This window comes from Mesoplodon bidens, assembly GCF_964165515.1.
Source record: "Mesoplodon bidens genome assembly, chromosome: 1".
Classification (NCBI taxonomy): domain Eukaryota; kingdom Metazoa; phylum Chordata; class Mammalia; order Artiodactyla; family Ziphiidae; genus Mesoplodon; species Mesoplodon bidens.
In genome coordinates this window covers 225,161,884-225,188,135 of record NC_138176.1, presented here as the reverse complement: position 1 = coordinate 225,188,135, position 26,252 = coordinate 225,161,884, and the positions used below count along the sequence as shown (strand labels likewise).

Sequence of the window (26,252 nt, the reverse complement as noted above, 5' to 3'; positions counted from 1 at the left end):
AATCCACCCCTATAGTCTGACGGGTGTCCGTAACACATTTCTTGAATAAATGAAAGAACAAACGTTTAGGGCTTAGAGGAGCACAGGAGGACGGTAGCGGCAAACTGGGAAGACAGCCAGTCCAGCTTTCAGAATTTGGTTAAGCATTTCAGAGACCACACTGAGGAAGGAACTTAATGAAGAATCACACATTAAAAGTCAAGACAGGGGCTTCCCTGGTGGCGCAGTGGTTGAGAGTCCGCCTGCCGATGCAGGGGACACGGGTTCGTGCCCCGGTCCGGGGGGATCCCACATGCCGCGGAGCGGCTGGGCCCGTGAGCCATGGCCGCTGAGCCTGCGCGTCCGGAGCCTGTGCTCCGCAACGGGAGAGGCCACAGCAGTGAGAGGCCCGCGTACCGCAAAAAAAACAGACGCGGAGCTCAACACCAAGACCTGCTACCGCCCCCCACAATGGCTGAGGACCCTCAACACGACGCAACCTCTAGAAATGGGCCTGGATGGGTACCTTGGCTGAGTCTGTGATGTTGTCCCAGTAAGGGGCCGGAAACTCTAGCTTCCCAGCCAAGATCTGGTCGAAGAGATCTTCCTGGAGATTGTTCTCACTAAGTCAGTGATGGAGAAACAGAGAAAGAGTCAGAGTCACCTTACGGTTTTTAACAAAATGCTCATGGGAGGAGGGGGGAGGAGTCCAGTCTCTCTGGCTTGGGCGTGTCATAGCTCAGCTGTGGGTCTCAACTGCATTTGGGATGACACTCTCCCTTTTAGACAAAGAACCGAAGAACATTTCCATGGGCCTGGGAATCACAGAGAAAGAGGGAGGTGTGTGTGGTGGGGGAGAGATGGGGAGAGACGGGGGGCGGAGGGAGGGTGGAGGGAAAGAGAGGGAGGGGGAGAGATGGGGAGGGAAATAGAGGGTGAGGGAGGGGGAAGAGAGGGAGGGGGGAGAGAGAAGAGACAAAGATGCAAGAACTTTGTTCAGTGGGTTCAGGGTTTCAACGTGGAAAGATGAAGATGTTCCAGGGATGGATGGTAGTGATGGTTGTCCAACATTGTAAATGTACTTAACACCACATAAGCCTTAAAACTATACACTTAAAAATGGTTTAAATGATAAATTTTATGTTACATATATTTTTCCACGATAAAAAATGACTCAAGAAAAAAATGGCATCCACAAATGATGTAAACCCTCATTTCAGCAAAAAACAAGCTCAGCACCTGCCCTCAATCTCTCGTGGTAGTAAGAAGGGAAAAGCAGCACATTTGAGTCAGATCTCCTTGTCCTTCCTCTTTCTACTTTTCCAAGAAAACAGCCAAAGATCAGTGAAGCAGCCAACATATGAAAGCATCATAAGGAGTTCAGAATCTGGACAAACATTCATGACACAATGTGCTCCGCCCTTTGGAACTTGCCTTTCATTGAAGCTCAGTCCAAGACAAAGAGCCCATCCAAGGACATCAACTAGAACTGCACGGTTGAGGTAAACCCACCTCGCCACCCCTGGGTGAATGTACCTCCCCACCCTGTGCCTACCTGCCCCCCCGCCCCGCAAGGTGCACCTGCACACACAGCTGGTGCCTACAGGACAAATGATGACTTGACTTTTTATGGATGGCTCCATGGAAACACTGCTGGGAAAAATTCAGGAAGCTGGGCGTCCCCTACCTCCCAGAAAACTGCATCTCCAGGGCCACAGAGCCCCTTCCCTTGGTGGGCACGTCAATGGCCAGAGTGAGAACACAGTCCTTGGCTTTCTAGGCCATCACAAAGCCCTAGGAGAAAACTCAGGATGCACTGCTGGGGTCAAGATCAAAATCCAGGAGCGGAGTTCAGTCTCACTTGGCAAGGGTGCAACATTCCTCCTGGAGCTCCCGACAGGCTCCCTGCAGCCTACGTACTGCTCAGGGTGCTCACGTGGGACCCTGCCCAGCCTTCTGGACAGGAGGCTGCTCATGCTACCAGCCCTCCAGGGTCTGCAAGGGCAAGTGTGGTGCCCCTAGAAATAGATCGTTCCGGGGAGTGTCCAGCGACAAATTTGGGGGCTGTGTGATGAGGTGGCTGCCTCGTTCCTGTTCTAGGGTCACGCAGCACACAGAACAGCACAAGTCAGGCCAGATCACCGGACAAGGCAAAAGATGCCCCCACCCACCTCGCTCTCCTAAAAAGTGATATTCTTGGAGTGAGCACAGACTCTTTCTAGGTGTCTAAATCTTTTCTTTCCTTTTCACTGTTACTTCTCTACTGATTTAATTCAGCTCAACCCTCCTTCAAAATGAGTAAAGGATGCACCTGAGAACACAATGGGATTTTACAGAAACCTTTAGAAAATTGGAGGACCCCAGGAGACAATGTTAGAATAAGATAGAAAAAAATCACATTTCCAGAATTTGCTCTTTTTAGCCATTCCTCTCTCTGACTGCACTCATCTCCTTTTTGGTATTTTTCTGGAATCTCGACTAGCTTATGTTCTGTTAATATCGATGGCTTTTGTTTTGTTAACAAACAGCTAAAACGTTGGGGGTGTGTCTGCAGGATTTAGGTCCTTGGCAAAACAGCCTAAGTCAACAACAAAACGCCAGGATCCTGGCAATTAGAATGGCACCCTCAGGACCCATGCTGTGAACTGCAAGAGCTTTGGGAATTTCTTCGGGCTGCCCTCACGGGAGCAGAGTCGACGAGAATTTATCTTCTTAGTAGTATTAGTCGTATTTATTTTTCACATAATAAAAGCCTCTCTGATTAAATCTTCCCTGGATTCATTAACACATTTATACTGTACAATCCGGCTGAGATGCTTCAGGCACTTTTTAATTCTTAAACAGTACAGAGCTGTAAGTATGAAAACGCCCATTAAGGAAAACTCTGAAAACAGCAAAAGAGTCTGTGTACACTCTATCCAATGCCAAGTCATTAAAGGTCGGAGGAGGTAACCTGAAAAAACGTTGTAAGCTATTTCACAAATGATGTGCAAACATCTGACTTCAAGGGGGGTATGTATGTGTGTGTCTTTAAAAGAAACATCAAATACCTCAGCATAGTCAGGCAAGTATTACTTGTTGTCAGTGGCCCTAAGAACAGACTTGCTTAGGCAATAACTAAACGCCGAGCTGCCTCTGAAAAACCAACATCCTTCTCGGTAACAATGAATCTGGTGTTGAAAAGACTGGAGGGAAAATATATGTCAGCCCAAGACTAAAGCCCGAAAACCCTAAAAGAAGAATGAGAGATGCTACAGTGAAGGAAGCTGAAACTCTCAATTCCAAGGAACAATTTTAATTAAAAAGCTTTGGGTGAAAATCATCTTTTGTAGAAAAATATTTTGAGATATCTGTTGGAAGGACTTTATTTTAGGTACAAATTTAAGTAGAGAATCTGTCTTATACCTTAGTCATTTATCATTCTTTAAAGGACCATTTCCATAATTTGCTATATATATATGATATATAAAATATATAAAAATAAATATATTTTATATTATAGGTTATAAAATCTATCCAGAATGTCTCTCTGTACGCTGTGAAGATGTTTCTGTAACTAGCATTTAACATAATAGATTCTCTTTCATCACAACATGGTATGAAAGAGGGAAAACATTTTTCAAAAGTAAGCTATCTAGAGTTGTAGGACCAGCTTCTGAATATAACACCTAAGGCAGCAGCTTTCAGAATGTAGTTTTACTGCTTTTTGATTAGCCAGACTTATCTCAAGATCCCACAAAGAAGCTGCTGTCCATTGGGTAACAAGTCACAATAGATACATATTGTTCAATCTGAGTCTCACTTTTGTTAAAAAGTAAAAAGCAAAGTCAAAGAAAAAACTCCCAGGCTGCGCTGCCAAGTGGCAACACTAGAGGGAGTTGTGAGCACACATTCCTCTACAACTGATCCCTGATACCCTTTTCCAACTGCTCTTAACTTGGGTTAACCAAGGAGGGAGACTCTACTGTAAATGGTCCTAGAATTACTTGCTATCAAAACCCACTACCCCCTGCACTTGACTAGTTCCCAAGACAAGTCATCACGGAAACCAGCCAGGGCACAGTGTGACTGTAAAAATAGCCACAAATGATCCCCCACCCTCTAGGTACACACTTAACCTTCTCCCACATTTACCCCAGGCTTAGCTATTTGATTTCGTTTGGTCAACGGGACATCAATGAAGAAATGTGAGGCAAGCAGAGACCTGGAAAGTGCTCTGGCTGCTTTGGGATATCCTGTATCCACCATCATGTGAAGCCCATGCTAGCCCACCAGACGCTGAAAGGCACATGGCCAAGTCATATCTGTTTCCCAGCTGACACTGAGCCAGCCCAGAGCAGAAGAACTGCTCAGTGGACTCACAGAATGATTTACACCCCTGCCTTTACGGGAAGTTTGTTATTCAGCAAAAACTGATACGTCCAGTAATCCTACAGGCTGTATAACCCACCTGAGCAATGATCTTGATGGAAAACCATGATGTTGATGGCCAGATGGAAAGAACCTTCCACCTACAGAAACCTAACCCACGCCACCAGGACAAGGTCCCACTCAAACGTCATATCTTTCGCGAAACCTTTTGTGATTTCTAGCCCTCAATTAAGCATGCCCCCAACTGAGCATGACCTCATGCTCAGGTATTCTGCTTGATCAATATTCTCGTGATGTATCTACACCAGAAGGCTCTCACAAGTAGAGACTGATATCTCTGTCATTCTTGTGTTTAGTGTCAGCAAAAAAAAATAACAAAACTGTTCAACTCAATTAAAAATTGATCATTTAAAAAAGATAAACCTTTCAACTTTTCTGTATGTTTGAAAGCTTTCACAATAAAATGCGGGGTGTGGGGGGGATGGAATAAACTTATTTTTCACTTACTGACCGAATACTACAATGTAAACACTATGGCCTCAGAGAATATGTTTTGTTCACCACTCGATTCCCAGCACTTAGAATAGTACCTGGCCCACAGGAGCTACTCTGTTACAAATAGTTGTAAAATGAACAAAGAAGGGATTAAAAGGAAAAGAGAATTCAAGAAAACTCAGAGGAAAATCAAACATGCACCATTAGATGAACTTCTGCTTCAAAGTGTTCATTTGCTCCAAAGAGGGAGACAGAACTGATCAAAAGAGATGCTGTGTCGAAGCCCCACACGCCCCCTGGTCATGGACTGCTGGGTGTGAGTGCACCCCAGCACACACCCAAACACCATGTGTGGCCACCAGGTGAGGTGCAGGGTCACCAAGGGTCAATCTGCTGTTCCCAGTTCTGTTTATGCCAAAAGTATTTGTAATTCTACTTAAATATTATGTGAATGGACAAAATAAATTTAAAAAGAAAGAATTCCCTGTTTCTACAAGAACTAGGTTGAATGCTTTGCAAAGTGAGTTGTTTAAAAACTGCTGTTGAGGGGGCTTCCCTGGTTGCACAGTGGTTAAGAATCCCCCTGCCAATGCAGGGGACACAGGTTTGAGCCCTGGTCCGGGAAGATCCCACATGCCACGGAACAAATAAGCCCGTGCGCCACAACTACTGAGCCTGCGCTCTAGAGCCTGTGAGCCACAACTGCTGAGCCAGTGCTCCTACAGCCCGTGCTCTGCAACAAGAGAAGCCACCTCAGTGAGAAACCCGCTCACGGCAACAAAAAGTAGCCCCCGCTCTCAACAGCTAGAGAAAGCATGTGCACAGCAACAAAGGCCCAACACAGCCAAAAATAAATAAATAAATAAATTTATTAAAAAAAAAAAAACCAAAAAACTGCTGTCGAATTAAGTAGAAGAGACAACTCTTAAGAACTAGAAAAAGGCTTACCTGGAAGGATCAGATTGCTTCGCAAGGATCTTTAAATCTATTCCTCTTGAAAAAGACTGAGAATGGAAATCATAGACACTGGACTATGGGTGTGTTTTATGGAAGAATGACCGCAGGAAACTCAGGGGACCAAACACAAAGCAAAGGCCTTGGCCTCACATCAAAAGTGTGGACAAGGAATATACATTAATAGGTTGTAAATTAAGATAAAAAAGTGAAAAGTATGTTTGTATAATTTTTAACTGACATTTTTATTGAGTAGTTTCTGGTCCTGATTGCCAGGAGTAGAATGTCTGCTTCCTGATCAAAGGGAGAGGGTTTACAGTTCAAATATTGTCATTCAAAGAGCCACTGACCTTCGGAAGGGTGGGAATCCACAGAGCAGTATGTACGTGATCACGCCAGCCGCCCAAATGTCCACCTTCAGGCCATAGCTGGGGAAACAAAGTGGGTGGGAGGAGAGACACAGTGATACTACTCCCAGGAACCCTGCACATTACTGGAGTACTTGCCTTTGTTTGTTAGGGGAAAAAAGGCCTTTCGGCACCAAACTGCTCATTTTCATGTAGAGGAATGAATTACCCTTTGGACAAAAGGTGTGTCTGCTCCCAACCTCCCCACCATCCTGGGGACTCCGAGACGGGCCTCGGGACAGAAGTCCAGGCCTAGGGCTCTTGGAAGCACAAACTCAAGCTCCTGGGATCAAAATCATGGTGCAGGTAACAGTCTCTCCTGCCCTCCACATTCCCAAGAGGCATGTAGCAGCAAAATATACCCTTTCCCAAAGTTAAAGCACTAACCCAAACCCCCAGGAGGCATACCCGGTTTCAGCAATGATTTCTGGGGCCACGTAAGTCGGGGTGCCACAGACTGTGTATAAAGGGCCTTCGACCACAGTGGCCAGCCCGAAGTCTCCCAGTTTCAAAGACTTGGTCCCATCAGGATATTCACACACCTGGAACAGAAACCAGCCAATAATCAGAAGTCTTTTTTTTTTTTTTTTTCCTCAGTGATTGCAAGGTGGGGGGCTTTGGAATTAGGCAGAAAGGACACATACATTTACTAACAAATCAAAAGAAATCGCTCCTTGTGATATTAACGCCATGATTTATCTTTGTTGCTTCTTAAAGCTCTAATTTTTCTTTTTAGAGATTTTGCATGTGATTTTGATTGTGTGAAATAGGAAAAAGACAATATTTCTACCTTTGCAAAAGTTCCTTACCTAGGAGTATAACGGGCACGTCTGCATGCTGAGGGGTGTAGGTGACTGCTTACCTGGTTGGCTCCAGAGCCCTCTAAGACTTCTGTTGTGTGTTTCCTGAGCGCTGGGGGGGAGGGGGGATGTGAGAGCCTCAGAAATGTTTATGAAGTGTCCACTGAAGCACTAGGCGCTCTCCAACTTGCACGTTTAGTTTAGAAAATAAAACTAGAACTTGTTCTCTAGACAATGATGAATATAAATATTACATAGGGGAGAACCCTGGAAATTTAGAAAGAAAATGACAGCCTGAGCTTGCATAACCAACCACTCCACCTATTTTCTGGTGATGTGACCTTTGAAAGTCTCTCACTCGCCCTGGGCAGGATTCTTCATCTGTGAAAGGGGAGGACACGGGTCCTTGGCTCACGGGGTTGGGGTGAAGATGAAAGGAGGTGAAGTACAGATCAGGACTTAATGAATGTTCCTTCCTTTCCTAGAAGGACTGGCTGATTAGATCAAGTAAATCATCATCTTGGAAAAGGTTTAACAATGCTGGTGAACATGTAACAACTTTTCTAGAAAGCACTGCAACCATATGTAAATTTCTTAATATCCTTCATAACCTTTGATCCTGTAAATCTACTTCTAAGAACCTGCTCTAAGGCAACAGAGGTGGACCGAAAGGTTATGCACAAGAATGCCAATCTCAGAATTCATCTGTTTTTAAAAACTGGAAGCAACATAAATGGCCAACACGGTAATGACTTAATAAATCATGGTAAATCCCTACAATGAAATATTATACAGTCTTTAATAAGCACATTTCAAGTAAATATTAATCATGGGAAATATTTACTATATTACATAAATTTTTTTAAATATTCAAAATTATATATATACTGTAACACCCCAAAATGTTAAATTTATCTCTAGGTGGTAGCATTACAGGTTACTTTAATTTTCTTCTTTATACTTTTCAGTAGTTTCCAAACTGTTTACAATGAACATGTGCTGGTTCCATAATTCAGAAGAAATTAATTTTATATATAAGCAAACTTTCCTTATGGGATAAAAGTCCACAAGTTACATTTTAAATGGATGGTTTTAGAAGCAAATGAGTGTGTGTGAGAACATAACTGAGATTTGACTGTGGGATCTTTAACAAGCTGTCCGTTTGCCTCTTGGACGTCCATTCTGAAAACACTCAATTTCAGAGAATAACTACAAAAACCTAACCTGGGGCTTCCCTGGTGGCGCAGTGGTTGGGAGTCCGCCTGCCAATGCAGGGGACACGGGCTCGGGCCCCAGTCCAGGAAGATCCCACGTGCCGCGGAGTGGCTGGGCCCGTGAGCCATGGCCACTGAGCCTGTGCGTCCGGAGCCTGTGCTCCGCAACGGGAGAGGCCACAACAGTGAGAGGCCAGCGTACCGTAAACAAAACAAAACAAAACAAAAAACCCCCAAAAAACCTAACCTGTACTCACATCATATCTTTCCTCTACTTTTACATTTTAAACATATTTTGTTTGTGTTTCCTTGTATTCTACCATGAACTGAATCAGATTTTCATCTAAACCACTACTTACTAAAGGAAGTGAAAAATTTAGCAAATTATGTTTTTTCAAGATAAGCACGTTTACAACATCATCCATTAGTCGGCTACTTAATGAGGGGGGTGATTTATAAACTCCTCAATAAAGAGACATCAAGAACCTCCAGCCTTCCTCATGCCAATGACCCCACCATCTTAACAGGCATTTTTTAAGGATGACACTGAAACACCTTCCTCGGCTGTGATGTTCTCAGCAATTTAAGAGGAGTATTTTTCACCTTAGTATTTTAGTAACTGCTTCCATGTTGATGTACTAAATACCCGTGCCCAGCATGCATCTTTATGACTTACAAGTTTCACAGGACTAATGATGAGGATTTGGAGTCCCTCACAGATATTTATCATTCTGAGTCAGCCCACAACTCAGCAGAAACATATTCAAAGCTACTAATGATTCAGCCTAAAGCAACAGAAACCAGGTTCTTAGTCATGCTTAGTCTTAGGACGACTTTCCATCCATTATGTTTAATATAAACATTAACAAGAACAATCTGAATTACAGTTAGAATTTATGATGCATTTACTGAAACCCAGACTTTAGAAATTCCCTGAGTAATTGCAGTGATAAGAACATTATAACCAACATTATAATTCTAAATGTCTCTATCATGAGAGTAAAAAAAAAAAAGTTTTGTTAATGTCATTTTGTTTTTACAACTTTAAAATACACTCATTAGGTACATTTTTTAAAAATAGTGTTTATTTTAGACATTCAAGTTAGGGATGCCTAGGGGTATTTAAGTGTTGTCAGATACTCAGAAGTCCCAGAAGTCCCGTTTTTCACATCCCCTATAAGGAATTCAGAGTCAGATGCAGGAGTATAAATAGAAAGGGACTGAACAGTCTATAATCGTTGAATTATGTTTGGGCAAGTGGTACTCCTTGGCTAAACATCAAAAGGGAAGTGTCATAAGGGGCAGACAAGCCTGAAATAATAATATTTTATCTGATTCATCTCTCCCCAATGCTAGACACAAAGGCAAATATGTGGAAGAGAATGTAAGTAAATTTCAAATCTTAGCTGGAGATTCTCTTCAAAGCAGGAAAAAAAATATATATATACATCTATAAATCTACACATACACACACACACATTTATGACATTGCTGGGACTTCCCTGGTGGTGCAGTGGTTAAGAATCCGCCTGCCAACTCAGGGGACACAGGTTCAATCCCTGGTCCGGGAAGATCCCACATGCTGCAGAGCAACTAAGCCCATGCGCCACAACTAATGAGCCTGTGCTCTAGAGCCCACGAACACAACTACTGAGCCCGGCTGCCACAACTACTGAAGCCCACGTGCCTGGAGCCCGTGCTCCGCAGCAAGAGAAGCCACCGCAATGAGAAGCCCGCGCACCGCAACGAAGAGTAGCCCCGCTCGCCGCAACTAGAGAAAGCCAGTGTGCAGCAACGAAAACCCAATGCAGCCAAAATTTTTTTTTTAATTTATGATATTGCTTTAAGAAACTGACACAGACACACACACATGGCTTTAAGAGACTGTTTTTAAGAAAGAGGTGGCTAAATGCACAGGGACTCCAAAGGCCTTCTGTTCTGGCAGAGAGTTCAGTTCTCCCCAGTAACGCACATCCTCGCAGGACTTGGGAGATTCCAATATTTTCCTAAACGCTGTCTCACTGCACTTCTATAGTCACCCCGCTGGACAATTAGGAAGAGAACTGTTGCTCTAATTTACAGATGAGGAAACTGAGGCTCAGAAAACTCAAGTTACGAGCAGGCAGCCAAGGAGGGGCTCCAAACAGGACCACTGCTGTCCACCGCACCCTCCCTGCGTCTAAAAGCCTGCACGGCCTGCAGACTCTCAGTGAGATCTGAACACCACCACTGTGAGAACTCCAGCCCTGCGGTGCTCAAAGGGCCCACCACAAGCTGAGAGACGCTGTCAAAAGTTGCTTTCAGAATGCAAAACCGAAATATGTGAGAAATGCAGATCCCACATACAAAGTGAATGCCACAAGCTCTCTAAATAAAATGTCAGCATCATGATTTAGCAGGACTTCAAATATGAGAAAGCAACCCTCTTCTCTCCCCTGCCCCCAGAACTCCTGGAAACGTGGAATTTATCACTGGTCTCTCATAGTTACCTCTGACAGGGCACCGCCAGGCTGTAACTCATGGCATTAATGGCCACCCCTGTGCTCCCTGACACGGTGACCCATACATCTCTGCTGGCAGGGGTTTAAATTATGACACTGCTGCCAGAGGAGGGGATGCAAATCAGATGTCTGAATGCTCCGGTGTTTAAAGACCCAGTTCTCTTTTAGAGCAGCAAGAGGTTGGCAGTCCTTCTGTGTATTTCCTTTTAGTGCCTTGATGGCACTTTTTCATCCTAGGCACTTTTTTTTTAGTGCCTCGATGGCACTTTTTCACGCCAACCTGCTGACTCTATCTAGGATCAGCCAAGGGGTCCAGTTAGGTTCCCAATGGCAGGCACATATTCTACTTAGATATGCGCAGCTAAGGGTCTCCAAAGCCCGACCCCACGGCCCTTTCATGTCACACATGAGCCTCATCCCGACATCAGTTTTATCATCTCCCTTCTCTGCCCTTTGGGCAGCACAGCGGGGGTTGGAGCAGGTCCCGGAGCAGGGCGGACACTCATCCAGGTGGGGCAGGTGGGGCAGGTGAGGCACTCGATTCCAACCTCCTGCCTACATTCTGAGACTCATCCTAACGGGGACTGATGTCTCCAACTGCTGTCTTCCCTTGATGAGTAACAGCAGGAGAGGATGAGGGGCGGGAATCTGAGATTCTGCAGACAGTAAGGGACTGTGGGTGGAAAAGAGGGGAAACGGAGTGGGAACGGAACCAGTGAGCTGGGAAACGGGCACCCTCGGGTTCACAGGGAAGCTCACTCACCCCTCCGCCACCCTCCGCGCTGGCTGGGTCCCCGCAGTCAGAGCCAGGCGGCGCGGGCACTGCGGTAACCACTGGTCCTCGGGCCCCGTGGCCCCGTGCTCTCAGAGGACGTCAGTCACAGCGGCCACTGCGGTGACGTGGGCCGTGCAGAGCAGGGGCGTCCTCGGGAACACCTTGGCACTGTGTCTGGCTCCGCAGGCGGAAGCCTTGTCCCCTCTGCCTGTGGAGCCCCCGGCCAAGCTCCGTCAGTGGGGGACCCCAGCCCAGACCGCAGCCTCACGGTGCAGGAGCAGCCGGTCCAGAGGAGGGAACCCCACGCCCTCACGTCCACCCAGGGGCCTGGCTCACCGCTGCCTCCATTCCTCCTTAGACTTCACATAACACATCTTGTTTTACAGAGCAGGGGTGTTTACTTTCCTAATAGGAACAAACAGAAATGAAACATATTCCCTCAAGGCAGGAGACAGTAAGAAAAAAACCCTCACATACTTTTTAAGTGGACACTCGGGAATTATCAAATGGCATTAACCAAAAGGGGAAACGGATACCCTGGATTAGCAGAAAGCCCCAGGACAGCCCCAAAGCCTAGTCCATTCAGTTGTTATTTGCGTGCTGGGCGTATGAGGCAGGCTGTGGAGACTTGTGTTTGAGGGCCAGCTGCTGGCGACCCAGGTGACCATGGTGGTCAGTCACCAGCCGTCTACCCACGTCCACTGTGTGCTTCCTCAGCCCTGGGGATATAAAGTAACCGAAACACAGACCTTGCCCCATTAGTGCTTACGACCTAGAGAAGACAACAGACAAGTAAACAATAAAATCACTGCACCACGGCAAGTGCAGCAAAAACCAGAGGTGGCCATGACTGACTCTGCCCAGGGAGCCTGGGGTGATATCAAGAAGACGTGCCTTGCTCAGTATCTTACAAGATGAACGTGTTTGCCACGTTGCTGGGGGAAAGGATGCTGCAAACAAGACCAGTGTGGACACCAACAATGAGGTGTAATGCTGTTGAGGAAGTCAAGTCTTCACCAACTCCTGGACCCGGGGAAACCTGTGCTTGGATGCACACGATATGGGAGACTCAGATAGGCTCACCTGCCAAGCAGTAATGATGATGATGGTGATGCTCAGCCCTGAAAGGTGGAAACAGAGAAGCCAAGAGTCCTGTGTGCGTTTGGGAGATGTGTGTGTGCAGAACTCCCAAATCGCCTTCTCTAAAATTTCTCTACAATGTAGACACAAGGACTGTCCCCATTAGCAATGTTTGGTTTGAAGGCCACCATGAGGTGAGTTAAATATGGCTTGAAGGTGAGTGCCATGCTGGCCAGATGGGTAGGGAAGAGAGTAACAGGAGAAGTGGCTGGAAAGGTCAACTGGATTATGAAGCTGAGTGCATATTAGAATAAGACTTTCATCTGTAGAACAACGGGACAAATGAGACTTTTAAACAAGACAAGTTAGCATCTCTGGGTCTCAATTTCCCTATCTGTAGAGCTGAAATGAATGGACTAGATCATTTCCAAAGGTCCGTCCTGCACAGAAACGAACGCTCGTGTTCTACTGCTGGCTCCTACAAGCCTCTGATTCTGTTTCTGTCTCCAATTTATTCTTCAGAATTTTTTGCCTCATAAAATAATCTTCCTGCTCACCCTTCTTCCGTTAGCACCATCCATCAAATTGTAAATGAAAATATGTTTTCTAATGTCTGGTAAACAGTAAATGCAGAAGTACAGATCAATTCAAGAAATCTATTAACATTTTATGGTCATTGACTTGAGTCAGGCTGATTTTCTAGATTTAAATTCTCTCAGCCCCGTATCTGCAGGGTTGGTATAAACTTTAAAATGTCATAGTCTGCATATGATTGTTTGCATGCAATTACTGTCACTTTAAAGGGACAGAGGCCTGAGTTGGAACAGAAAAGGCAGAGATGACGTACCAAGAGGTTTTCTGGCTTGATGTCTCTGTGCACAATGCTGAGGGCATGGAGGTACCTGAGGGCGTTGGCCAGGTTGTACACCATGGCACTGCCATCTCTCTCAGTGTACTTGGTTGAAGAAGTAATTGCATCAAAGAGATCTCCACCCTAAAGGACACATAAAAGAACATATCAAAACATCGACAGTGGGGACTTCCCTGGTGGCACAGTGGTTAAGACTCTGCGCTCTCAATGCAGGAGGCCAAGGTTTGATCCCTGGTCCGGGAACTAGATCCCACATGTGTGCCGCAACTAAGAGTTTGCATGCCACAACTAAGGCGCCTGTGTGTCGCAACTAAGGAGCCCATCTGCCATAACTAAGACCCAATGCAACCAAATAAATAAATAAATAAATATTAAAAATACAAAACAAAACAAAACATCAACAGTGGCAGTCCTGTGAAGGTAACAAAGAAAGCTCGTCACCCTGGAGTAGATGAAAAAAATGACACAAGTGCCACTAAAATTGATGATTATAAATAATGAAAGTTTCAAGGTAGCAAAACACTTTTCCAATTAGGTCCTTCAAGAATATTGTAAGTCTTGGGATTTGTCATCAATGAATTCTCTTCAAATCTCTCCATCCTCTTACTTTGACCAATTCCATCACCAGAAAAAGCTCAGTAGCTGTTTCCATCTCCTCAACCAGCATGATGATATTTGGATGTTTCACTCTGCGCAGTATCGACACTTCGTTCTCAATCAGATGCTCCTGTCAAAAAGGGTTTAGAGAGGTAGATCAGAAATTACAGAACCCTCTGCTCTATCCCTGTGTTCTGGAGGACAACACAGGCTGTAGATCTGACACTGAAGGAACAGAGACCCTGGCCCAGCTGGTGTCCCCAGGGACAGGACAAGTCAGCGTGACACCTCATTGTAACTAACAGAAAGACATTCTTCAGTACATCCCTCGAGGACTTCCCTGGTGGCGCAGTCATTAGGAATCCACCTGCCAATGCAGGGGACACGGGTTTGAGCCCTGGTCCGGGAAGATCCCACATGCCACGGAGCAACTAAGCCCGTGCGCCACAACTCCTGAGCCCACGTGCCACAACTCCTGAGCCTGCGTGCCACAACTACTGAAGCTCACGTGCCTAGAGCCTGTGCTCTGCAACAAGAGAAGCCACCACAATAAGAAGCCCGCACACCGCAAAGAAGAGTAGCTCCTGCTCACCACAACTAGAGAAAGCCCACACGCAGCAACAAAGACCCAATACAGCCAAAAATAAAATAAATAAATAAATTTATTTAAAAAAATACATCCCTCAAAAGGCTCGGCATGCTATCTGGCACATAAAACACACTCCTTCTTGTCTCTTCTTTATTTCTAACACCTTAAGAGGTTGCGATGCTATGAAAGCTTGTGTACACCACACTGTGCTTTGCAGTTCAGCTGGAATCACTTTTCCCTTTTAGTATACACTCAGAAATAAAGACTAGGCATATAAGGAAATTTGGCGTGCTTATGGGATACAACTTCTAGCATTACAAACATTTTTAGTTTTTAAACTATTACCAATATGAATTTGAATTTCATGTTGAAATTCATAAAAAAGAAACTTTCTTCTTCTATGATTGGGTATGAAATCATTCACCAGATGGATGTTCCTTATCATCTTGTATTTCAGAAAACAGGAAACATATAGTACCACGGGGAGCACTGTTTTCATTTTAACTCTAATCACTTCTCTGAAAATACCACCTGATTATCAGTGCTGGTGAGTAACGCAGTTGGGATCAGCACTGTAGCAAAACGTTTACTCACGGCATTATTATTTTCAGTACACCAACCCATGCATCATGAACAATAATTGGTCTATTTTATTATGAGACATGAAAATCTCTCAACAATGTCATATTTGTTAATCCTCATTAACTGTAATAATAAATTGTTTAGAATTTAGGGAATGCTTTGTAAAAATTGCTAATTGCCCTATTACACACTCTAGGTTTTCAAATATAGCTTTTATAAAATTTACCTTATAAGAGCTATCACTTGCTACCTAAATATTCAATACACATATATGCATATATTCATATTATATGTTCGTGTGTGTGTGTGTGTGTGTGTGTGTGTGCTTCCCTCTTACCGCCCCTTTTGCCTCCTTTGCTCTCATGAATTTCAACTAAATTTAGTGTTCTGCTGCTGTAGTAAGACAATTATCTTATCTCTAGTCCAGGATACCATTTATGGTTCCTCTCATCTTCATGCATCCATGTATACATGTATTTTTACTCAAAGCCATCTCAAGTGCTTTTCGACAATAGGTGGAAGTATGAATTATAACAGATGAATAACTAACGTTCAGAGAAAATCTGTTGCTGGCTGCTGCTCATGGTGGGTGGTGTTTCTCGAGCATTGAATGCACTGCGTTTGTCCAGGTAGTCACTCGGTAAATGTTGGAAAATGACAGTGCAAATGCTGAACCCACATGATCTAGGAATCTAGTCACTATTTGTCAGTCACTGTGCAAGGTACTTGTGTTAACGTCTTAACGCTTATCCTTAGAACGGTCCTTGGAGGGGGGATGCACACCTAGGGTCCTGACATCCCAGTCCACATTTTTTGTACGGCACACTATCCCCTTTCAAAGGGGGAGGCTTTAGTCAAAGTTGTAATTTTTCAAAATGATAGGTGCAAAGCTGAAACTATTTAATTCCTTGAAAAGATAGGAACTAGAGGTAGTTTCACACCCACTTGGGAGTCAAGGCAGAACCACACCAGGCTTTGTACAGGAAGAGAATCTATGCCCATTGACAAGTAGGGCTGGGGAGACCTAGACTGGCTTTGGAGTCAGCAGACAGGGGAGAACAGTGGTTCTCAGGACCTAGCCAACCTCAGCTGGGAGGCCACAGGGCCCCCTACCTGGTTCCAGTCCCACAGGGCACCAGCAGTAGGCAGCAACGGAGCCCCAGTCCCTCCCAAGGGAAGCAGCTGTGCAGCCAACTCCTCGTGGCCACAGAGACAAAGGAAAGATGCAGCAAACCCTCCACATTTGTACACCTGTTTAGAAGCCTTTGGCTCATCTGTGCCAACCATGTCCTTAATCACAGTAACAAGCAGAGGCGGATGTACCTTTGTGAACATGTAAAGGCAACCAAATGAGTTTATTTCACTCTGTGTGAAGCTGAGACGACATGGTAGTAAAATGGGGGTTTGATTTTTTTTTTTTTTTTGCAGTACACGGTCCTCTCACTGTTGTGGCCTCTCCCGTTGCGGAGCACAGGCTCCGGACGCTCAGGCTCAGCAGCCATGGCTCACGGGCCCAGCCGCTCCGCGGCACGTGGGATCTTCCCGGACCGGGGCACGAACCCATGTCCCCGGCATCGGCAGGCGGACTCTCAACCACGGCGCCACCAGGGAAGCCCGGGTGTTTGATTTTTAAGCTAAGTGGAACCATCACGTCAGTTCTCCTCCCTCCTCCCCATTTCCCCCAGGTTGGGAGAGTCTATAAATTTTTTTTTTTTTACATCTTTATTGGAGTCTAATTGCTTTACAATGGTCTGTTAGTTTCTGCTTTATAACAAAGTGAATCAGTTATACATATATATACGTTCCCATATCTCCGCCCTCTTGCGTCTCCCTCCCTCCCACCCTCCCTATCCCACCCATCCAGGCGGTCACAAAGCCCCGAGCTGATCTCCCTGTGCTATGCAGCTGCTTCCCACTAGCTATCTATTTTACGTTTGGTAGGGAGAGTCTATAAATTTACCTCTCTTCAGGGGCTCTGTCTGTGATGCTAATTTAAAGTGACATATGTAAAATAATCCTCATCACCAGTACCCCAAGAATTCTCTCAAATTGGAGCTAAAATAAGGAGTCTACCACATACAGAGACTACACCTCCCCCAAGTTATCTTTTTCATTAAAAGGCACAACAGAGAGTCTTCTGAGACGCATTGTGGAACTTCTCCCAGGGCCTCTGGGCAGTGTTACATTTCAAACATTAAGTGAATATTGCAACATTTTCTCCACCATTATTTATTATCTCGGCTTACTGTATGCTACTCAACAATGGCTAGTATTCTATGCACATAGTGAAGGTTTTTGTTGGGATGTGGGAGCTATTAGCCTTTGTTTCCCAACCTCTGACGATGCATGTAAATATGTCTTTGAAGGAACAATCCACTTTCTAACATAAACCATCCTCAGAAGCAAAACAAAACAATGCACAAAAATCTTTCCGATTTCTTATGCAACCCGTATGTAATCTTTGTTTCTAATATATAAAAAGGCTATCTAGGTTACATTTTCCAGGGAAATATTTCTAAATACAACGTGAACATCACTTTTGTCTTGAACTACACTGAACTTGCATTATTCAGTCATCTACCATTATTTATGTTAAGTGATTCATGATTCTAACTCCAAATAATTTACACATGAATCATTTCATGGCGGTGTTCCACGGTTTTGTATGTGAGAGTAAATGACAAAGAAAACTGCTCACTTGGCAAAGGATACCGCCCTATCCTTGGCCAGGGTGGTTTTTAACTGACAAAAGAGAGAGAGAGAGAGAGAGAGAGAGAGAGACAGCCAGAGAGAAACAGAGTTGCGGAATAAATAGCTCTCTCAAACCAAAGAATCATCTTGTCTCCGGTCCTTCCCTCCTGTGTCCTTTGTCTCACTGCATGAACCTGGCTGCCCAGAGCAGACAGGAATTCCACCCGGACCCTCCTTCCTGCATCCTCCTGCACAGCCAATCAATCACCGATCCCTGCCAGGTCTGCCTTCTCAATAGCCTCGGGATACATCCATTCCCATTTTATCCCCTTTTGCCAATCTCTTATCTAGACCTCCAGGCACTTGCACAGGCAGTTTTGTCTGGAGCTCTCTTTCCCCACTTCTTGGTGAACTCCTATTTACCCCTCAGCACCACATGAGACCTCACCTCCTCCAGGTGGCCTCCCCTGCTCAACTGTGACGGGGTTAGGAGCCCCTCGAATTTGTTCTCAGTGCCCCTGCGCTCGGCTCCAACCACAGCCCTCACCCTGCTGTCCCGGAGCTTTCTGTTTACCTCGCCCTCCAGCAGCTAGCACAGTTCGTTCTGAAGTGCTCAAGAAAGCGGAAGACATAAACACATCATGCGGTGCTCTCGGTCAACAGTGGCTTTACAGCTGGTATATATATTGTGGGGTGAGTACTGCTGAGGATCATGCAGCGAGAGAGATGAGATGCTCAGATCGCTACGTGTAATTTCTGCGGTAGATGAGTGTGGTTGGTTGAATAATGGCCACACAAGTTACCAAGTCTTAATGCCTGGAACTTGTTAATATTACTGTATTTGAAAAAATGTCTTCGGAGATGTGATTAAAGATACTGCAATGAAGGGATAACAGTGGATTATCTGGGTGCCACCACAAGTGTCTTTATGAGACAGAGGCAGACGGAGATTTCACAGACAAAAGAGGAAAAACAGACACACAGAAGAGGGGGAGGTGAAGACAGCGGCAGGGTTTGGAGTGATGTGGCCACAAGCCAAGGAATACTGTCAGCCACCAGAAGCTACTTAGAATCAAAGTACAGATTCTCCCCTAAAGCTTCCAGAGGGAGTGTGCATTTCAGACTTTTAGCCACCAGAACTGTGAGAAAATAAATTTCCATTGTAAGCCACTAAGTTTGTGGTAATTTATTCCAACAGCCTCAGGAAACTAATACAATATACATTTGGATTTATGTCCTGCCTGGACCCATATCATGTAGATAATGAATGCAGAACTCTGGGAAGAGAAGGAAGGACCACTTCTAAGCACCACAACAGAAAGCTCAGGGCTTCATACACTATGGGAATTCAATAAATATTTAGAATGAATATTATTTAGAATATCAAACTTGGAAGAATTCTTAAATTTACAAACACCATAGCCTTCTCAAAAGCCTCCTTAAATTTGGCCCCAAGGTAGATCTTGCAAAAATCTCCTATGTGGCATGTAAATCAATAAAGTTACAACATTCCTTCACACCATACACAAAAATAAACTCAAAATGGCTTAAAGACTTAAATATAAGACAGGACACCATAAAACTCCCAGAAGAGAACACAGGCAAAACATTCTCTGACATTAATAATAGCAATGTTTTCTTAGGTCAGTCTCCCAAGGCAATAGAAATAAAAGCAAAACTAAACAAACGGGACCTGATTAAACTTATAAGCTTTTGCATAGCAAAGGAAACCATAAACTAAACAAAAAGACAACCTACGGACTGGGAGAAAATATCTGCAAAAACGATGCGACCAATGAGGATTTAATTTCCAAAATATATAAACAGCTCATACAACTCAATAACAAAATAACAAACAACCCAATCAAAATATGGGCAGAAGACCTAAACAGACATTTCTCCAAAGAAGACATACAGATGGCCAATAGGTACATGAAGAGATGCTCAACATCACTAATTATCAGAGAAACGCAAATCAAAACTCCATTCAGGTATCATTTCACACCAGTCAGAATGGCCATCATTAAGAAGTCTGCAAATAATAAATGCTGGAGAGGGTGTCAAGAAAAGAGAACCCTCATACACTGTTGGTGGGAATTTAAATTGGTGCAGCTACTATGGAGAACAGTATGGAAGTTCCTTAAAAAACTAAAAATAGAGTTATCGTATAATCCAGCAATCCTACTCCTGGGCATATATCCAGAGAAAACTCTAATTTGAAAAGATAATGCAGCCCAGTGTTCACAGCAGCACTATATACAATAGCCAAGACATGGAAGCAACCTAAACGTCCAAAAAAAAATGAATGGATAAAGAAAATGTGGTACATATATACAAGGGAATATTACTCAGCCATAAAAAGAATGAAATAATGACACTTGCAGCAACATGGATGGACCTAGAGATTATCACACTAAGTGAAGTAAGTCAGACAGAAAAAGACAAATACCATATGATATCACTTATATGTGGAATCTAAAATATGACACAAATGAACGTATCTACAAAACAGAAACAGACTCGCAGATATAGAAAACAAACTTATGGTTACCAAAGGGGAAAGGGGGTGGCGGAGGGATAAATTAGGAGTTTGGGATTAACAGATACAAGTTACTACATATAAAATACTGGGTTGGCCAGAAAGTTTGTTTGGTTTAAAGTAAAAATAAAAGACACATTTTTCATTTTCAAGAAGAACTTTACTGAACAACATATTCAGTAACCCAATGTACTTTTTGGCCAACCCAGTAGATAAACAACCAGGTCCTACTTTATAGCACGGGGAACTACTGTATATTCAATATCTTGTAACAACCTATAATGAAAAAGAATATGAAAAAAAAACATGTATAACTGAATCTCTTTGCTGTAAACCAGAAACTAACACAACATTATAAATCAATTTAAGAAAATCTCCTACTGAGGGACTTTCCTGGTGGTCCAGTGGCCCGCACTCCCAGTGCAGGGGGCCCGGGTTCGATCCCTGGTCAGGGAACTAGATCCTGCATTCATGTCGCAACTAAGAGTTTGTATGCTGCAACTAAGAGTCCGCATGCTGCAGTGAAGATCCCATGTGCCGCAACGAAGACCCAGCACAAGAAAAAGAAATAAATAATAAATAAGTAAATATTTTTAAAAAAGAAAAAGAAAACCTCCTACTTGGAAGAACCCAACATGCTTTCCATCTTCGGGGCCTCAGACTGCGCTGGCCGCCTCAAAAGCTTTTCCGTCATTACTGCCTACACAAGCCGTACCTACTGCTCAAATACAGCTCGAATGCTTCTTGCTCTAAGGCATCTCCACTGAGCACCTACTTCTCTCTCATGTGCTACCCTGAACTCCCATAACACTTTTACTGAACTGGTATTAATGTTAAATTACCTTATTCCTAGCACAGTATCTTGCACAAACATCAAATGTTAGGTAAACAAGTGAATTAATCTTGTACATTACAGAAAAGCAAACAGAAAACCAGAGGTTAAGAATTTTTCCCAGGTTCTTATTATAAGAACAAATGCGTAAATTGAACTTGGGGAGGGATCATGGTAGACTGGCCAGTGTAGACTGGCTGTGCAACCAACTAGCCCAAAGGTCCAATCACTGCTCTGCTTCTGTGTGACTTTTGGGAAGCTATTTAATTTGAATTTCTGTTTCTTTATCTGTAAAATCAGTACATCTGCTTTGCAAGTCATTAAAGATAATGTGCAAAATTCCTATATGTCCAAGCCTGGATAGATAATACATTTTGATAAATGGATAGATAACACATTTTGATAAATGGTCGATATTATCTTCAGCATTATTACTTTTCTGTATACAACCCACAAGGCAGAGGTAACGAACGATGCCCCCGAAGAGTGGCTGAATACCTCCCCTTAGATTTTGTTTTAAAAAAGCAAATTCTGGGCTTCCCTGGTGGCACAGTGGTTGAGAATCTGCCTGCCAATGCAGGGGACACGGGTTCGAACCCTGGCGTGGGAAGATCTCACATGCCGCGGAGCAACTGGGCCCGTGAGCCACAACTACTGAGCCTGCGCGTCTAGAGCCTGTGCTCCGCAACGAGAGGCTGTGACAGTGAGAGGCCCGCACACCGCGATGAAGAGTGGCCCCCGCTCGCCGCAACTAGAGAAAGCCCTCGCACAGAAACGAAGACCCAATACAGCCGAATAAATAAATTAATTAACTAATAACTTAATTAATTAAATTTATAAAAAAAGCAAATTCTCTATACCAATTTTTTTTCCTAAATATAAAATTTAGTGGAAAAATGTACCTATTTAGAACAAAACAAGCATGGGATTAACAGATACAAACTACTTTACATAAAATAGATAAGTAACAAGGATTTACTGTATAGCACAGGGAATTATATTCAATATCCTATAATAACCTATAATGAAATATAATCTGAAAAAATTACTGAACCACTTTGCTGTACACCTGAAACTAACACAATATTGTAAGTCAACTATCCTTCAGGTTTTTTTTTATAGTTTTAACATTATAATTTTATATAGTCAATGTGGAAATAATTGTTCAAATAAGCAAACTATCAGGATGGAAATAAGTATATGATCATGAATTATAAAAATAAAATGACATTCAATAACAAAGAAAAATAAGATCCAAATGTTTGAAGTGACCTATTCATTTGCCTCAACACTTAGTGTACCAGACTGAATTTTTTTGCATAACGGTTTTTTTTTCAACTACTGAGACAGCTGCTTAAATTTTAATCATGTAAACAATATCCTTGCCAGAGCAATTATTTTTAAACTTTTTTGAAAAAATACTTTAATACAGTTGTTTAGAACTTGGCTCCCAAAATTATGACACATTCTGCTTAAATCACACAATATCAGATACAAAGAGCAACACCTGCTTACATATGGAGACAGGCTTTACAGCTGAAAATGTAATAAAATTGTTAGCACAATAACTGAAAACACATAGAATTATTTAAAGAAAATTACATTTAGAAAAACTGTATTCAAAGAAAAGGGGGGCATTTTGCACAGACTCTGCTTCATTAGCTATCCCAATGTAGTAAAAAAAAAAAAAAAAAAAAGTGTATGACAAATTTGCCTATTGGATTTTCCATTCTGGGTCTCTGAGAAGACTCTTGTAACACTGTATCTTAATATTTTAAGTTTCCTGTTAAAAGTACACAATTTTGTAAACGCCTGATGAAGAATAGCTTTAGGAGTTCCACAAACATAAAACCACTACCACCACATCAAATCCTCCCAGCTATAACTGCTGAAGTCCTCTGGCATATTAATAATATTGACAGTTAACATGTGTTAAATTCTTGTCATAGACCGGTACTTTTCTCCATGTTTTCTGTGCCTTAATTCAATTAATTCACAACAACCTCTGCCTTCGACATTATTAACAACTGCATTTTATAGGAAGAAACAGAGGGGTTAACTAACTTTTCCAAGGTCACACAGCACACAGAGGCAGAGCCCGGATTAAACGTCATACAATCTGGCTCTAGAGTAGTGCTGTTCAAAAGACATGTGACCCACATATGTAAATTTAAGTTTTCTAGCAGCCATGTTAAAAAATATAAAAAGCAGGTAAAATGTATAACTTATGTAACCCAATATATCCGAGATAGTATCATGTCAACATGTAATCAAAAACAAAAGGTATTAATGAAGTATCTTACATTCTTCTTTTAGCATTAAGTCTTCAAAATCTGTTGTGTTTTACACTGAGAGTACATTTCAGTTCAGACTGGCCATACTTCAAGTGCTCAGCACCACAAGCACGAGGAACTCAGAGTTGGACCATGAGTTCTAGAGCCTTCTCTCTCTTTTTTTCAATTTATTTATTTATTTATTTATTTTGGGCTGTGTTGGGTCTTCGTTGCTGTGCGTGAGCTTTCTTTAGTTGCGGCGAGCGGGGGCTACTCTTCATTGCGGTGCGCGGGCTTCTCATTGTGGTGGCTTCTCTTGTTGTGGAGCGGGGGATCTAGGCACGCAGGCTTCAGTAGTTGTGGCTCGTGGGCTCTAGAGCGCAGGCTCAGTAGTTGTGGCGCACGGGCTTAGTTGCTCCGCGTCATGTGGGAGCTTCCCGGACCAGGGCTCGAACCCATGTCCCCTGCACTGGCAGGTGGATTCTTAACCACTGCGCCACCTTCCAGGGAAGGCCCTAGAGCCTGCTCTCTTAATTGCTATGCTACTCACCAGAAAGGAATCTAAAAAGGTCTTTGTCATCACTACTGTAGAATATTTATCCTTTCAAACGTAGTTGAAATGGCAGTAACCTAGCAGCATTCCATCATTTGATTTTTTTCCCAGTCCCATCTTCAGGGTAGGACAGAGAAAAAAGTTCATCCATTTGGGGAGACAATCCATGGTATTTCTGCCCATCCCACATCAGCTTTAGTTACAAACTATCTTTCCAAGTATGTCTGTATAGCAAACACCCTTGGAATACAGAGACAGGGTCTCCCCCAGGGGTGGAGGGTGATTTGTTTCCTGACCATGATAATAAAAATAATGCTCTCCTCTGGGGCAGAGGCTGGGTAGGATGCTAGTGGCCCCCTCATAAGATTGGGGGGGTTCCTAAGCTTGGGGGTCCTCCACTGTGACACAAACCCACTGTGTGGACAGCATCCAGCTGGGCCCCTCTGCATCACTTCTGTGGGCTTTGGGAGTTAAGGGGAACCAGTGCAAGCATGGAGCTCATGCTATCTGCTATGGCACCAGTAGTAGTTTTTGTCTCTGACCCAGGAATCTTGTGTCTTCTGCCACATCTACAAAGCTGGAAGGCTAATGTCTTAGTTTGAAAAGTCTCAGAACCCTCACAGTTCTTGAGGCACCTTTTGTGTGTTGCTGGGTTTTGATATAGACATCTCCCAGAGAGAAGAACTTGTATTTTTCAATGGTTAGGACAAAGATCAAATCAATTTACTGTTTTACGATTAAGGTTTCTGAAAAGTGGCAGGGGAAAAAAAAAGGCTTGATAAGGTTTCCCCCACTACTATCAGCAGACTATTCCTACTACGATCTTGTCAAATCACCACTTAAGTTCCTTCACCGCAGTAAACATCTCTAAGTTTTTTCAGTTTCTTTTACAAAACAGTTATGTATACCGTACCTTTCCACAACATTTGGCTTTGTCTATAATCTTTAGGGCAAACTCCTTTCCTGTGGACCTATGGAATAATCAGAGGAAGGCCATTGAAAGACATAAATCAAAAAGACACCATCCATCCTGATTTCCTCTACAGCACAGACCCAGGGAAAAAAGAGTGGCTTCCTTCTCTATACACCAGAGAGGATGCTGAGTGGGGTCAGGGAGAAAAATACCCACAAAAGATTTTTTTAAAACCCACAAAGCCACACTGTCAATCTCCCTTTATAACTATTAATCATTACAATATTAAGTAACTCACATATTTAAAGTATTTAAATTCTGTTGTATCAGACTTGGACAAGAAGCTGTTCTTCCATACTTAAATCTCAAAAATAGTTCTCTTAGGAGACAGAATAAAATTAAGAAAAATGAATCAAAGTAACAGAAAATCTTCTTTTATCAATGTCTTTACATGAGTCCTTTAGTCACTAATTAGCCCATAATTCAAAACTGAAAAGTCCCTAGACTTTCAGTCTCTATTTCTCAGCCAAAACCCCACTTAGGATCTGGTGCCACCTTATCCACACCTTTAAACGTCCATATCTGGTACTAGAGACATCATTCATTTGACACAAGAATCCTGATGTTGTTATTTAACTTTTAATCACCTTTAGTATAATTTAATCTGAACATGTCAAAAATACATCTTTTAGAATAGGAAAGCAGTTCCAGAAAGAACACTGTGGTATTCTTGGAATAGGTTAGTTCTCTCAAGCACAAGCTGCTTTTACCAGGTGGTCACAGTACACACTGATGAGACCTACCTTGGAAGAACAACTTTTATTTAAACTGCTTCTCCATAATAGAAACCAAACACTGCCTCAGATTTCTAATGAGTCTTTAGAAGTCATATTTTAGATGCTTGTTGCTTGAGCAGCAATCTGTGTACCAGAGCTAAGCAGAGGGGCTTAGAAGACAGGGAGCTACTTTGTGTACCATATAAGGAGCAGTAAAGCTTCACTGGAGATGTAGCAGAACAGGAAAACTGTAGTCACCAGAACTTTCTGGAAAACTCCCCCTCACCCATCTCCCACCACCACAACAAAAATTACCACTTAAAACAGCTAGAATAACAGGCTATAAACATAAAGACTCTAATCGGAGTCTTTCCCAGTTTTAATATTGTTTACAAAAGGCCTGGAATGTAAAAGAATGGATTTGTTACCATCTGAGAAATTAGGACCTTAAACAAAATAA

At 43.2% G+C, this 26,252-nt stretch overlaps 1 protein-coding gene across 8 annotated transcripts in view; it reads right to left on the bottom strand.

The window, feature by feature from the left end:
• Positions 1-26,252, bottom strand: part of DCLK2 (doublecortin like kinase 2) — a 161,981-nt gene that overhangs the window by 14,587 nt on the left and 121,142 nt on the right. For all 8 annotated transcript variants that reach the window (XR_014016495.1, XM_081242378.1, XM_081242373.1 and 5 more), the window contains 6 exons: positions 25,017-25,074; positions 14,055-14,174; positions 13,424-13,570; positions 6,615-6,748; positions 6,150-6,227; positions 506-602 (listed from right to left, as the gene is read on the bottom strand). Coding sequence is in view for 7 of the 8 variants with exons in the window: in XM_081242378.1 (XP_081098504.1) it covers positions 506-602; positions 6,150-6,227; positions 6,615-6,748; positions 13,424-13,570; positions 14,055-14,174; positions 25,017-25,074 (634 nt within the window). In the remaining variant the exon portion in view is untranslated. The remainder of the gene's footprint in view (positions 1-505; positions 603-6,149; positions 6,228-6,614; positions 6,749-13,423; positions 13,571-14,054; positions 14,175-25,016; positions 25,075-26,252) is intronic.